The 15,113-nt window shown below is 37.6% G+C and overlaps 1 protein-coding gene across 14 annotated transcripts in view; it reads left to right on the plus strand.

The window, feature by feature from the left end:
* AFDN (afadin, adherens junction formation factor) overlaps positions 1 to 14,635 on the plus strand; it is a gene marked incomplete at its 5' end in the record, with an annotated part of 115,517 nt that extends 100,882 nt beyond the window's left edge. For 6 of the 14 annotated variants that reach the window (XM_083855967.1, XM_083855975.1, XM_083855976.1 and 3 more), the window contains 4 exons: positions 4,857 to 4,991; positions 7,161 to 7,677; positions 11,644 to 11,722; positions 12,455 to 14,635. In XM_083855967.1, coding sequence (XP_083712093.1) covers positions 4,857 to 4,991; positions 7,161 to 7,677; positions 11,644 to 11,722; positions 12,455 to 12,599 — 876 coding nt within the window. In that variant the 3' untranslated portion in view covers positions 12,600 to 14,635. The remainder of the gene's footprint in view (positions 1 to 4,856; positions 4,992 to 7,160; positions 7,678 to 11,643; positions 11,723 to 12,454) is intronic. The other 8 variants (XM_083855980.1, XM_083855968.1, XM_083855970.1 and 5 more) reach the window with 4 other exon arrangements.
* Between the last annotated feature and the right edge of the window lie 478 nt (positions 14,636 to 15,113).

The following is a 15,113-nucleotide window of genomic DNA, read 5'->3' on the forward strand; positions in this document are numbered from 1 at the left end:
ATATTAGTCTTCTCTGCAAGTGCTGGCTTTAAAACACTGTGCATGAAGTTCTTCCAGCTTTTTGGAACATTTTGAAACTAGAAAATAACAGTTGTCTTGAACTGAATTCATGTTTGCATTTTGGTTACATTTCACTTTTAGAGATGCAGTTAAGTAGCATCTCTGTGGAACTACTGAGGTGTTGCATGAGTCAATACTGATAAAAAATTGGGATTATTCATTTTCATTTCTGTATTTCACATTTATGTCCATTCAGTTGCTTATTCTAAAGCAACCAACTAAAAAAGTAAAATAAAATGCTTTTGAAATAGCATAAATCTAACCTATCTTTATTTACACTGTGCATCTTTCTTTTTTTTCCCCTTTCTTACTACCTGCAGCAGACTGCTGTGCCAGCAATCTCTGTTCTAGATTTGGTATGTTTGTTTCTTTCTCTTCAATATCTCTTTCTCATTTCAATTCCTTATTATTATTAATAACAACCCTGTGTGCCTTGGATGATGATTTGGAATCTTTGGGTGTTCAAAGATCATTATGATTCAGTAAGCAGTAAGTTAACTGCAAGCATGCATTTGAATGTTTTCAGATATGGTGATTCCTTTCCCTGTGTTTCCTTCCTCTTAGATGTGTTCTGCTTCCAGACTTGATTTATTTGTTGCAGCAGTGGTCTAACATAAAACTGTATCAGCTGTTTTGTGTAATTTCTGTTTATAAAATCTTACTAATAACTTTGAATGAACAGGCTGTGAGGTAAGATTGCTTCCTTTCCCACCCGTGCAGGTTCTAGAAGAGCTCTAAGAACACTTCCTTTCCGGTTTGAAGGGAAATTGTACTGAGAGCCTTATAATACAGCATACTTTTTCAGCACATGCTTGACACACTGTTGTTTGCAGCTGTTAAAGGTGTTTGGTTTTGGCATTAACATAAAAATGGGTTGTAAGCTCAGAAATTACTTTTGAACTGGTATTTCCAAGTTGGTTTCATAAGCATGCAATCCTTCAATTACAATATCATTTCAGTTTCAATTGATTAATACTATTTTCTTGCATCTAAAACGTGACAGGCTTTCAAGCTGGAGCAGTAATTGCTATGACTCCAGCTAATTCTGTATTTTATTGCACTCATTGGACATGGAGACATGGAAAAGGAATTTTGTAATCTTCCAGAGCAGAAATACATCCCCTTCAAAGTCAATTTCAGTATAATCAGTGTACCAGCTTGAAAGAAAGGTGGTGCTTGCAAGTCCTGTTAGTAAAATTTAATTTGTGCTGCATGAAAAAACTGTAAATATGTCGGTTCAAAATACGGATTTGGATAATCAGCACTGCCTTATGAAAAAGAAAATCACTTTTTAAAATGCATACTACAGATAATTAAAAATCTAAGGTATTCAGTTTTGTATCTGTGTGTTATGTGAGTGTCAAGCAGTTTACAGCAGGGGAACAGGTGATGCAGTTCACCTTCTGAATTAATGGACAAGCCCAGGAGTCATGGATTTTTCAGACTCAGTATCTTACCAGTATTTTCTTATTATTACACCTATGTTTTTTTGCTCAAACCTTGATTCCTGGAGCTGCAGCTAGATAGATAAAGTACTTTTGCAAGCAGACTGCAAACATCTGGATCTTTCAGCGACAGGAGGTTGGTGAAGGCAGACGGTATCATCAGCTTGAAAAGCGGATTAGACAAATGCACAGACATCACACCTGCAAACAGCTACTTAGAGGATTACACAAGGCTGTACCAGCTGACATCTCTGGTAGTGTGCTAAATGCCAGGGGAATGCTAGAAGAAAAGGCCAGGCTCACGTGCAGCTCTTCTTGCCGTTGTCAGAGGCAGCAGAATACTGAGCTAGATGGATGCATGGCCTGAATTAGTCTATGATTTATGATGTTCATAAACACACCTTTAAAAAAAGGCAGCAAGCTATTTCTGAAATAGTTGAACACTACTCCCAACAAATACAACTTTTTCATAATTTCATGATTTTTATCCCATTCACGTGACTTTGGAGACATAAACGCATCTAAAAAATGCTACTTTGTATACCCAAGTAATCACTACTTTGTTTCTTAAAAAACAAAACAAAACTTTATCATGTTTGATGCTCTTTTTGTATGTCTAGGGTGAGCATTGTTGATAGCTGTTCTGCTAATTACAATCCTGAAGGAAGGGGATGAACAGCTTAGATTAGTGTTTGTTTTTTAAATTCCCCAGGCGACTATGAGATCTGACCCAGCTTTTTAGCTGTCATTAAATAAAAGGGTATAAATTTAAAGTTCTCCTGGAACATTTTAGAGTGTTCTAAGCAATGCTTGGAGAAATGAACGTTGTCTGAAATTTGAGACTTCCTGGATTTCAGAATGGCCTGCCAGTCCTGTGAACATCTTAACATTCCCGATAAGATCAGCCCACTGATACGGCCCTTTACAAGGAGCAATAGCTCAGAAGAAAAGTGGACTTCTTTGGTGGACTAGGAGTAGTGCTGCGAGTGTGTGTCTCCCTATCACCAACAAAGTTGTGTGGCTGAGGGAATGGTTGGCACTTTACCATAGAGAGGGGTCAGAGCAGGGAAAAAGAATTGGTGCTTTCTGCTCAGCTGCTTCGCTCAGTTACAGCTGGGACAATGCTCTTCTCCATCACTCTGGCTGTACGAATTAGCTGTTCTTCCCTGTTGAAATATAAACATGGGGCTTTGGAGGTGTGAGAGTACAGTTAATCAGATGAAAACATGACTTTTAAACAGGAGAAGCTGGTTGGGATAGAGAAGTATCAAATCAAAATTCTCAACCTGGTAATCTTACAGCCCTCTCACTAGAAGTGGGGTACAAAGCTGATTTTCCTTTGCATCTTGAAAATTTGGGGTGAAATTTGAACTGGGTACTGTTGTACACACAGAATTACAGACACAAATGCCTGTGAGAGCTTTGCAATAGTTCATCATCCCATTGCTCCCTGCCTTGGTCTGGGAACACGCCAAAGTAGAAACTAGTTACTGATCATAAAGAAGTGAAACGTCATCTCTTAATAGTTGTTGTATTCTCACTTCTGCCTTCCATACATTTTTTTTAGCCAGTTTTCTATATGTATTATGTTCAGGATAGCCTCACAGTTGTCTTCACAATTCTTATGATGCAGATGTTAACAACAGTTCCAGGCGGGCAGCTTGGTCACTTTTGCCTTCTTTCTTTAGTTGTGGTCAAAAGACAACTAAATAAACCAGTCTTACTTTCTCTTCAATTTAGTTGGAAATTCTTTCTTGTTTAAGTGGTTTTGAATAGGAATATTTGCTGCTAAGCAGAAAGGTATCCGTGCCATAACCTGGGAGCAGTAACTACCATGTTCAGGGTGTTTTTCTAAATGTAGTTGGGACAGGAATTTTCCTGTATCTTCTCACCATAAAGTTTTTGCTTCCCCTTTTTTTTTATTAAGAGGAAATTACTTCTCTTGTATTGACTTGTGGATTACTAGCTGTCTTTCCTTTTGACAGCAATGTCTTTCTAATAACTAAGACAAGAAGTCATAATCCAAGCAGAGAGTTGGTTAACTACTCTGCTCTACAGTGCTAACTGAGCTTCATCTTTATATTTGTCATTTTCAGTTAGGAATAACAAAGTTTTAGTTGTAAATAAGGGAAATTTACTTGGAGGTAGCATCCTCTAGAATTCATCCACCAAATTAGTGCCAAATTAAATTAATTAATTTTTTTCTTTAGCTTTCATGCTCAAAAATGAACACTGGGGGGAAGTAATTGTAAGAAAATTAGCCAAGCTGTTTAGACCTTTTTTATTGATTAATTGGGGAGGAAGATACTTACATGAAGGTTGTCTTCACAAAGTCTATTAAGATTTAATTTCTTTTTCTCTCTTGTACTGCTTTGTGTCTTAAGGGTCTTTTTCTATAAGTGAAATTGAATTGTAAAATAAAATCCAGGAGTAGAAAAGTATCCCTGTTACATGCAGTCTAATAGCAAGATCAGATAATTTGTTGATTTATGCTAATATGGTTTAAAAAAAAACTGTGTGGAGGAAAAAAAATTGCTTTTAAACATATGCTACAGTAAGAAATAACACAGCATGTAGCCCAGTTAATTTCTATGTGTATAATTGTGCCAGTGAATATTCCTGTCCATCAAGGGCTTATATACTGTTAGCCTTAAAAATGATGCAAAGTTTGGATTGTGCTCAGTTTTCCTATCTGTGCAGCACCATACACATGTATAAACCAGTATTGTCTGTTGGACATGAGTTGTTCTTGTAAGCTGTTTAATCCCACTAGTCAAAAGTTTTCTTTCCTTCACTCCCGCTTTTTCCAAAACACATCTTCTGCAGATACAGTGGGAGACTTTATTTATCTCCTGAGACTATTTGCAGACTTGCTGAATGAGCCTGTTACTTTAAATGGATTGACCCTTTGACTAATGAGTCATGATTTTCCGGTGCTTAAAATTCTAATCCAGAATGAAAAAAACAATTGACTGCTGGAGCCTGTAGACTGCTGGTTCCAAGTATTTGATTTCACTTTGCTGTACCTATGAGATTATGGTTGCTGAAGCTCTTTGGAACATGAGTCACCTCAGTCTTGTACTGGGGGTTCATACATGACTGCTAAAATGTCTCCCTGTTACTTTATGCTTTTATTTATGTAGTTCTGTGTTTTGTTTTGTTTTGTTTTTTCTTAGGTATTTTAGGCAAGCCAGTGTAACAAAGCCTACTCCTAATGGCTGGAAATTATATTGATGGATCTGTAGAATAGCATTTTCTACTGAATGAGTTATTTTTAGATGCCAGTATTTGGTTACATTTTTTGGACCCGTCTTGCCCGTGTGAGTGACCAATTAAAATTTTCTTTGTTAGTTACAGGATGAAGAACGCAGACGGCAGCAACAGTTGGAAGAAATGCGGAAACGAGAAGCAGAAGACAGGGCCAGGCAGGAAGAAGAGCGCCGACAGCAAGAGGAGGAGCGGACCAGGAGAGAGGCTGAAGAAAAGGTTGTGGTCTTCTGAGTGCCACAGGGGTTCTTGCAGGCCTTTCCCCTTCAGCCTGGCCAGTCCCAGCTCAGTGTTGAGTCAGCAGGGTTTAAACACAGTAGCCCTGGTAATAAAGGTCATGGCCCAAGGCTTCAGTTTGTCCAATCCAAACCAAAAAGTAGTTAAACAAACAGCCCATTACTGCTGGCTGGAGTTGACTGGTATTGCAGAAATAGTACTGCTGGCTTAGTGCCTGAAGGTTTTTGGCAGGGCCAAGGCTCTTACCTTCAATGCCTTTCTGAAAATTGTGGAAGGAATCAGGTACTTCCTGTTTCCCTCAGCTCCCAACACAAATTGCATACCTTCTTTATTCTCATGGCTCAGTTAGTGCTGTTGGGTTTTCCTGTGTCCCAGAGATGGCACTTAAATATTTCTCTAGTAATTTTTTAATATAGATACAGAGAGGAGTATGAAATAGAGTGGAGTAGTGATGAATATTCCATACTGTTTTTTATGTTTGGACTGTGGGAGGGAAGTGGTTTCTAGAAAGCAAGTAAATAATTTCAGCAGATAAGTATGCAGTCAAGTCATAAAAAATCATGTTCCTTTGAAACATTATACATGAATATGAGAAGCTTAACTGATAAAACTAGAAGACAAAGCAACTTACTTGACTCAGTAAGACCATTTTCTTCCTAGAGAAAGCAGTTACTTCTGTTCAGTTTGCCTGTTAGTAACACTGACTTCAGAAAGAAGAAAGAAGGCTAGCTTTTAAAGTTGTTTATCTTGGAAGATTGAGCAAATACATTTAAAAAGCCCCCAAACCTTAGATATATTAACTATGTTCATTTATTTTTCAAGCTTTGTTAAATTGTTTCCCATAAACAGCATGGGTTGATGAGTGGAAGAGGTGGTAATGAGAGAAGTGAGGAAGGTGTATCTGGAGTGAGGAAAGTAGGTAAAAGTATATTGTGGGGAGCTTAAAAAAATGCAACCAAGAGAAAACAACTATGGCTTTCTTAACTTCTGACAGTGGTGCAGCCAAATGACAGTTGGATCACACTTGAAAGAGTTTTCACTGACAGATGTTGACTGAGATACTTCTACCAACTCAGAACTCATTACCATCAGTAAAATGGTTTTAGAGAGTAGTACAAGGAGATGAGTTTCACATCTTTGCTGTAGATGAACAAGATCAGATCTGTTAATTATTTTTTCAGGATTACTGACTTGGTGTTGGACAGATGAGCAGATAAGGTGGATTCTTTTAAACATGTGGATTAACACCAAAAATGATGGTTATCCCAAATGTCATATATTCCCAACAGAAGTTATACTATGCTTATACCAAAAGGATTTTGTAATGTACATACAGTTCCCAGATACACCTCATTTGTTATCAAGTTACTGAATAAACCCTTGTATTAATTTACAATGTGTTTGAGGCAAGAGCTGAACAGAATTAAATGCTATTTAGTTTTAAAACAGAACAGTCTTTTCAAGAGGAGGAATACATGGCCTTTTAAATGGTCAGTAACCTCATATAAATATCATTAGCATAATTTCTGTTTTAAATGCTTTTTAACAGCATTTGATACCTGTTTTGGAAAAGTTCTTTGTAATTGATTTTTGTATGGAAGTAGTTTTACTGGTGTTAATGCAGGAAACTTTGCTAGGAGTCATCTATTCCAAGGCTCTGTTGACTAATTTACATTGTATAACCATGAAACAAAATCACAAAGTTCCTTATTTAAGACAGTAGTTAATTTTAGTTATTTTCCTCTCCCACAGATTCTCTACAGCTTTAGTAAATCTGCACCTTATTAACTGCAGTTACAGTTTGAGTAATAAATGTTGGAATGCCCTTAGTTTACACAGGCAGTAACCTGCCTTAGTGACCACAGGCAGTGGTAAATCTGTATATAACAGCTACACTGTGTTACTGGATGGCTGCTGGCTTTTTGCAAATGTGATGGTTCGACCACTGGCCAAACACCAGTGAAACCATGAAAATAATTCACTCTTAATAGTAAATATTCTTTGCACGAGTCCATATAGATGCCCTGCTTATTGCTAGAAAAGGAGACAAAAAAGATTGACAGAAGATGTTTGTGGCTCAGTGATGGAAAGCTTCCATCTCGTGGATTGAAATGTCTGACCATTGTGTTTCTGTTTCCTGTGGGCTTTCAGAGGCGCCAGGAAGAGGAGTATTACAGTCGCTTAGAGGCTGAAAGGCGCAGGCAGCACGATGAAGCTGAACGGAGATTGCTGGAACCTGACGAGCCTGGTCTGTACAGACCTCCGCTTCCACGGGAATATGAACTCCCATCCCCAACCCCTTCATCTAACGCTCCTCCTCCCCCACCTCAGCGAAACACCTCTTACCTCAAAACACAGGTCCTCTCCCCTGACACGATTTATACTGCCAAGTTTGTTGCATACAATGATGATGATGAGGAGGAGGAGGATTCCAATCTAGCAGGTCAGGATAAGTACTCCAGCACAAGAAAATCTTATGGTGACTTTCCTCCTGCCACCCTTAAGCCACAGCAGCCCTCCCGCCAGCCTCGCCCAGTTTCAGATGGCATCTTTCTTTCCAACTCATTCCAGTCATCTCCTGTCAATGCCAACAGTACTACTGTCAAAAAAAGCCAGCCCCTGCCCCCATCAAACAAACCAAGTTTCATCCATGCCAGCAGCTCTAAAGGTAGAAACAATGAAATAAGACATCTCTACAAAACTATCCTCGTATTTTCAACTTCAGTGCTCTAGATCGAATCACTTATTTTGTGATTTCCCCCTCCCTTAATCACGGTTTTCACTCTGGTGATCTAACTTAAATCCTGATATTAATATGAATCCTTCAGTTTTTAATTATTTTGATCTCTCAAATTTTCTTGCTCTTTACCCAGACTTTTCAAAAGCAAAAATTCCATCTTTCATGTATGAATCAGAGATGATTATAACTGCTACTTGATCAATCAAAGTACTGTTGGTTTTGGCTTTCACTCTGTATCTCTAAGTGATTTGTTTTGTGTGACTGACCGCTGTTTACTCAGGGCATCTGGAAGTGCACCTTTCTTGAACACAGGAAGCCTCTCCTAATGGGTTCATGGACAGAACTTATCTTCTGCTTTGTTATTGGTACCAGGGTTCTCTCTCTTTTAATAGTGTGTGCAAATGGCTTTAAAAATTACATTTGTAGATGTAGTTCTTAAATACACAAGCACAAAGAGAAATACAGGTCTTGCAGTTAGTTTGCATGTATTAGGCACCATTCCTGAATTCTGGTTTGTACAGTGCAGTTTCCCTGCAGAGAGAGAAAAATCTAGATTTCATCTTAGTACTGTTTGCTTTACTCCTTCCCTTCCATACCTCTGCATTTCTTTGACTCCTCATCATCTTGTTGTATAACTCCAAGCCAACCGTATAGAGTTAGAGCTCTAGCTGCCAGTAACTTCAGCACCATATTTAACCTGCAGAGTACTAGGTGAACTATACTCCTGAATTCAAAGCTAATTCAATCCAAAGTTTTTGGATTTATTTTAAACTGCTGCTATATAGGAGAAATCTTGTATACTTGACTCTTTGAGTATGTCTCACTCTGATAAGATTGCACATTATTGATATAATACTTTGTCTTTAAACAGCAGCATCTGCTGGTGCTTCTACATTTGTTTTCTTCTATATTCTTTTGAAGGTGGTGGCCATGACATTCTCCTAGTTTATTCTTTTTACTTATGCTGGAGGTTAACAAGTGCCTGACAACCAACTCTAGGTGATCAATTCATCCTTCTAAAATGAAAAGGATAGTAAGTCACCTGAGATCCCAAGGGAAAGTGTTTATGCTGGCTTCTAGCTGAATGGTCAACTTGTTTCCTGAATTCAAGTCTCAGTGGAGCAGGTGGAAGCCTATAAAAGTTATATCCTTCATCACTTTTTTGGCTGCCTAACAAATTAGGAAAATTGCTCACTTGCTTTCTTCAGCAGTGTGCCCTGGGCATAGGGAGGATATGAGACTCCAAATAGGTTCCATCTATTAGAAGCACTTCTAATCCAGCCGCAATAGTATGTGAATCTGATTCAGGATATATACAAGTCCACTGAGCTGTTTGTCCACATCCTTTTCAGTTGAGGCTCAAGTCATCGTTTTCCAGCAAGGAAAATCAGCATCCTTTCCTTTGCAGGGCAAATTAGCTTCTGCTACAGTTGAACTGCTTCCAGTGCTGAAGAGAAGCTCTGCACAGTATTGCATAATTTTTAATATTGCTGAAGGGACAGTTTTGCTCAGTTATACTTACTGTCCTACTGGTGCAGTTGATGATGAGTAGTTCCACTGTTTGTGGTCAGCACAAAGACCCAAGCTGTATAAAAAAGTATCTGCACTGATTCTCCTGTAAAGGCAGGAGAAGCCTGGTCCTTTACACTGGTGTCACCTGTGAGATCTCAGGATGTAGAGTAGTCTCTGCGGTAGTAGCCTCTCTTCTGCAAGCCTCTCTGTCACTCCTGTCTGGCTCTGTAGTAAGTAAGGAATCTTAAAGGAAGGTGAGGGAAGGTTTTAGCTTTTCAAGGTGTTTTCATTAGACTGGAGTATAAGCAGACATTCTGGACACTACCTGCTGTGTACTACCATTATGCCTAACCACTGTGCACGTGAAGCCACTGATAAACCCACAGACAATTTTGTATCAGAAGGACTTCAGTTTTTGAACACCAGTTATCACAAAGTATTAAGAATATTCTGAAATGGCAGGCTTCTGATATGAAGCTTTGGTACTGTATGTCCATACAGATTTTTTTTCTTTCAAAGGACTTTCTTTTTGTAGAAATTCTTATTTGAAGCTGACTGTAATAAAGAGTAAAATGTGCTTTCCATCACAGCACATAGGCTTGTAAAAGCCTTTGCTTTCCTTCCCTATTTGGCACTTTGAAGGCTGTACATGTGATGAATTAAGCAACCTTAGAGCATCAGTCACTAGTTGTCACCACCACTCTCCCTGCCTCTCATCATCCACAACTCAGAATGCCATTTAGTATATAATTGCATTTCTAATCCTGCTTTCTGTTAATATTAATTGAAAAATGAATCTCAGGAAAGTGAAACATTCAGTGATATTGTGTGTGCACTTTTGTTTTTCCTGGAAAACAATTGAAAGGACAATTTACAAAGATATGGTTAAGGTTTTGGTAACGATTAAGGAATATTGCAGTATGATGCTTCGCCTTTAATAGCCTAATTCATAAACCATACAACTAATTCTGAATACTCTTATTTCATAATTTTTAAAATAGCCATGAGAACAGGTTAACTTCACTTGATTGCTCAAGCTTCTATGAAGACTGCCTGCGTAACGTACAAAGCCGTTTGCACAAAATGCAGAATTCACTGTGCAGTTTGACCATCTCCCATCTTGCTGACTCTGTTACATTCCTGTCCTTAACAGCTCTTTCCTGTTCTGAGTGTTAACTCTAGTAAACCATGCTTCTGCAAATTTTGCTCTCGTGCCTTCTTCCACTGGGTCTCTAAAGACCATTGGGTCTGTCAGCTCTCCAAGGAAAAAATCAACACCCAAATGAAAACCACCATCCTAATGCAAATGAAACTATGAACCACAGCCTGTGGATCCAGCCACAAGCTTTTCAAAGTAGGGAAGGCAGTACTTACAGAAATGTAAGACTCACAACTGAGAGGAAAAAACCTTGATATGCCTGGCATACCTAGTGCGATTTGGTTTGCTGCAAATTATTGGTGGAAAAAATTTGGCCTACAACACATTAGCTAAATTGGCTTGTGTGTTCTAGCCTCCTTCAGAATTACTGAATATGTCTGAAAAGTTAGATGTACCAGTGGAAGAAGCAAACATCTCCTTTTGTACCAAAGAAGGTTCACAAGACATAACATGTATGGTATTGAGACCAGAGCTGTCTGAAGACAAATCTGAGTAGTGTGCTGACACTTCTTTTTTACTCTTTTTCCTGACAGTTACTAAGAGAATATGGTCTTAAATATAAATTAAATTATTAAACTTCTGATTGAAAATAAAAGGTTTTGTCTTGTGGCCTTTACAAAGAATTAATATAATGTGTAAAACCTGTGTGTTATATCAACTTCAAGGTGCAGTGCTGCAAGTTACTTGAAATTTAAATTCAGGGGAGGGAGGAAGGGGCCATCTTCTGAGTGATACAGTTAGTATACTCAGACTTAACAGAGGCTAAAATTCTGATTCTGCTGAATTGCAAAGATGTTGTATACTAATCTTTGCTTACTTCTAGCCTCAGAAAGAGAAGAGCTACAGCTAACTTACTTCCTGTGGAGTTTGTCACAGGATAATGAAGTGTTGCTCTTTCTGTTGATTTCCTTGTACAGCTTCTAGTGTCTGTTTCACAATAAGCCATAATAAGATAAAGACCATGATTTGCCATGTGCTGCATAATCTAAACAAAATGAGTTTTGACTGAAAATTAGGAATAAAAAAATTAGGCCATTTTAAGAGGGCTGGAATTTAATAGTACTGGGATTAAATATTCTAGAGGTCAGATGACCTCTGATTATTTATGATTTTCATTTGAGATTGTTTCTTGAAAGAAGCACTGCACCTTTTTGAAGGAATACAGTATAAAACTTCTATGTTGTAGCTGCAGTCCTTAAACTTAATTCTTTCTTTTGCATAAGGAATAAATTCATACACTGGATCTACAGGAGCAGCTGCTGGGGAAGTTTATCGGGATCCAAGAGACAAAAGATCTAAAAGGTGATATACAGGAGTCCATTAACTTTTATACAACTAACTTGGATAACTTCTGCAGTATTTTCTGTTGTTGTTGTATCTCTGGGAGCTACTCAAGAGTTGGCTTTTTTTATGGGTTACTATAAAACATAACTAAGTTCTTTCCACAGGTCCTTAGATGATCTGAAGCACTGCTGCACAGCAGTAAGTTTTGGCACTACAACTAAGTAAACAAAATTATCACTATAAATGAGCAACTTCAGCAGGTTTAGGTTTATTTATAAATCTGAACAGTACCTCCCCAGTGGGATTCTTACCAAACTTTTAATAAGCATAAATAATATAAGCTGTGTACATCTCATACAGGCTAACCATGTAGCATACTGAAGATGGGACAATAAAAGCTTTGTCTTCCAGTGCTTTTACTTAGAAATGTGCCACCACAGAAAAGCTTGTTTGCTTAGCCAAAGCAGTAATGCTGTGCTGATACAGGCAGAGCTTTAGCTTATACCTGCTATTCATGTTGAAAATTGGTAAGCATTTCTATTGATTTGGACATGCAATAAATGGTCAAGTCATAAATTTCTCTGAAGTGATAGCACAGTGTCAGAGTTAAATGTATGTGTGAGAAACAAAACCTTTCAGAAAACAGAATGGAGACTCCTTTGCTGTAGCCATTACATGTCATCAAGGATGGTTATGTTTAAAGATCTTGTAAGTAAGAATTATAAAAAACACTTTTTGTTTCCCTTCCAGTCAAGATGCAGATTTACCTGGAGCACCAGAAAACTTGACGTTCAGGGAACGCCAGCGACTTTTTTCACAGGGTCAGGATGTATCCAATAAAGTAAAAGCTTCTAGGAAACTAATGGAACTGGAAAATGAGTTGAACACAAAATAAGATTAAAGCACCTTATCAGATGTAATGGATGATCTCCAAATTGAGGGATTGAGATTGGGGGCACACTACTAAGTATGAACAGAAAATGAATGTTTTCTGAAAGAAGTGACTTTGATTCCTCTATATCTAAGACTGTTAATTAAGACTTAGAGATGTTGCAATAGCAAGAAAACTGATTACTTTGCCAGGAGCTTGTGGTTTATACAATGAAAGCACTGTAAATTTTTAAAGATATGAATCACGTGAAGGTAACTTTTTTTCTGTTTTGGGGGGTTAAGTTCTTTTGCACCAGACCAAGTAGCACTTGTCAAAGATAAGTTCTGTTTCCTGGTGTTTTACAGACACACTTTTGTTTAGCTGCTGAGCAGAGAGAGTGAGAATAGCTTGAACTGCCTAAACTAAACTGTGCACTAGAAATTAGTTTTTTAGGTTGTTTGACAAGAAGCCAATGTCTGGGTCACCTTAAATAAGGTTTCATATGCAAGTTTGACATACTGTATGGTGTTCATAGAAGGATCAACATATCAATACAGATCTTACCATTACTTAGTACTGGCATAACACACATTCTCTAGATAGCCTCTTGGAATAAAAATGTTTCTATTCCTATGTATTTGTTGGGTCTAAAAATGGATGCCTGAGATTTTATCTGTAGTTATGGGAAAGTCTATGTTGATGCATCCTCACTATATGTGCTTCAAACTTGGAAAAATGTGAAGATAACAACTTTTGGATAACTGTTTCATTAAAAATTACATAAGCAATAGATAGTAGGCTACACTTAGTGGCCCTTCATCAGCTAGGACCAAAATGTTAGTAGTATGTTAAAGGCAAGGATTCCAGTTAGAAGGTGAGCAGAACACAGGGGTATGTTTTCTGAGAAATTCAGATCAGAAGTTATTGGGCAAGTTATTAGGCCTGGAACAGTATTGATAAGTCTGTTGTTACCAGTTCAGCAATAGATTTTTTTTTTTTCCTATGGAGATGTGAATTGGCATATTAGAGAAGAAGACTGAAGTGTAAAGCATCAAATACAATACTGCAGTCTGGAAGTGGAGCATTCCTGAGGTCATTAACAAGAGCGGGTGTGCAAGCAAGGAACCATCCCTGCTCACACTGAGACAGTGCTAAGGAGCTCCTCTTCTGTCTAGCTGGTTTTACTGACATCCTATTACTGTTGTACTGAAAGCCTTTTTGGCAGTTCAAGCTATTTTTTCACACTGTTATAGCCTTATTTAATTTTAAATTGTTAATCTTTTTCCTCCCACTGTTTCCTCAGCTATGCTTATGTGGCTGATGATGTTGGGAATAAGGACCTCATCAGAGTCTTTCTCATTGTGTGATGTTAAGACAATATATATTGTGATTCCAAACAAATTTTCTATTTGACAAAGCCCTTTACTGGCTTTAGATGATTTTTTTTTCCTGTATCATATTGTTCTCTTATAAATATATATTTAGGGATTTGTGCACACTTCCAAATACAAAGGGGTAGACTTTCACTGCCTTAGGAAAGAAATCACTTTTAATAAGAGTTGTATGATAAATAAATGCGAGTTAATGAAAATTGGAGTGTAAATATTTTTTACGTATTTCAGGTTTCTTATTTGAAAGTGTGCTTTTACCGTTTCACCTGTTAAATATGAAGTAGAAGATTAAACTGGTTCAAAGTGTTAATGAAGGATCTGCATGCTTGCTATGTCTGTTCATCAGCAAAAGCAAGCCTCTCCCAATTTATCTTGAAAACACTAGCAGCCTTACAGTGACAAATTTTTCTTGAGGAAAAAAACTTATGCTGTGGCTGAATTACTGTTGCTGCTAGACTCCGAAAAAGGCTTAGCAAAAAAATACCTATAACCTTCAGTTGAGTGGATTTGGCCGCTATTGGGCATTCGGGTCAAGTGTGAATATGTGTAAAAGTGCTTTTCATATTTGTCTGTGCATTATTTGAAAAAAACATCAAAACTGCTGTAGTTTCCCATTTCTACTGTATTTCACTTGCAACCTATTTTTAATAAAGTTTGTATTGTATTTAACTTTGCATTAAATGTTTTTTGTATTCTTATTTAATTCTGCATTCCTAACAGCATTATCATAAACCAGAGGGGCTCTTAATATCTTTTGCCTTGCCTGTCCTCTTAAAATTCATTTACAAGCAAAGTCAGTGTATCTCATATGAAAACCTCAAATTAATTTTACAGTGGAGAGTCAACAGATGCTGACCTTCACTAATCAGAGAGGAGAATTTCTTAGCCTAATGTTTGATACCTATAGTGATGACTTGAAGGAAGTTACTTTTACAGCATAACCAGCAATTTTAAAACTACTAAATACCAGTGGTGTTGATTATACAGACTAGTCACACTATATTTGTATCTTCCTCAAGTGCAAAGTTATTTTTCCTAACAGCAAAGAGGAACCTAGAACATGGCATCTTTTGGAAAAGTGAATAGTGTATGCAGAGTCTCCACTGAGATTGCTGTGGTTAATGGGAGTCAGCAGTTCAAATTCTGC

The sequence above is a fragment of the Zosterops lateralis genome (genome assembly GCF_965231275.1).
Source record: "Zosterops lateralis genome assembly, chromosome: 3".
In the NCBI taxonomy this organism is placed as follows: domain Eukaryota; kingdom Metazoa; phylum Chordata; class Aves; order Passeriformes; family Zosteropidae; genus Zosterops; species Zosterops lateralis.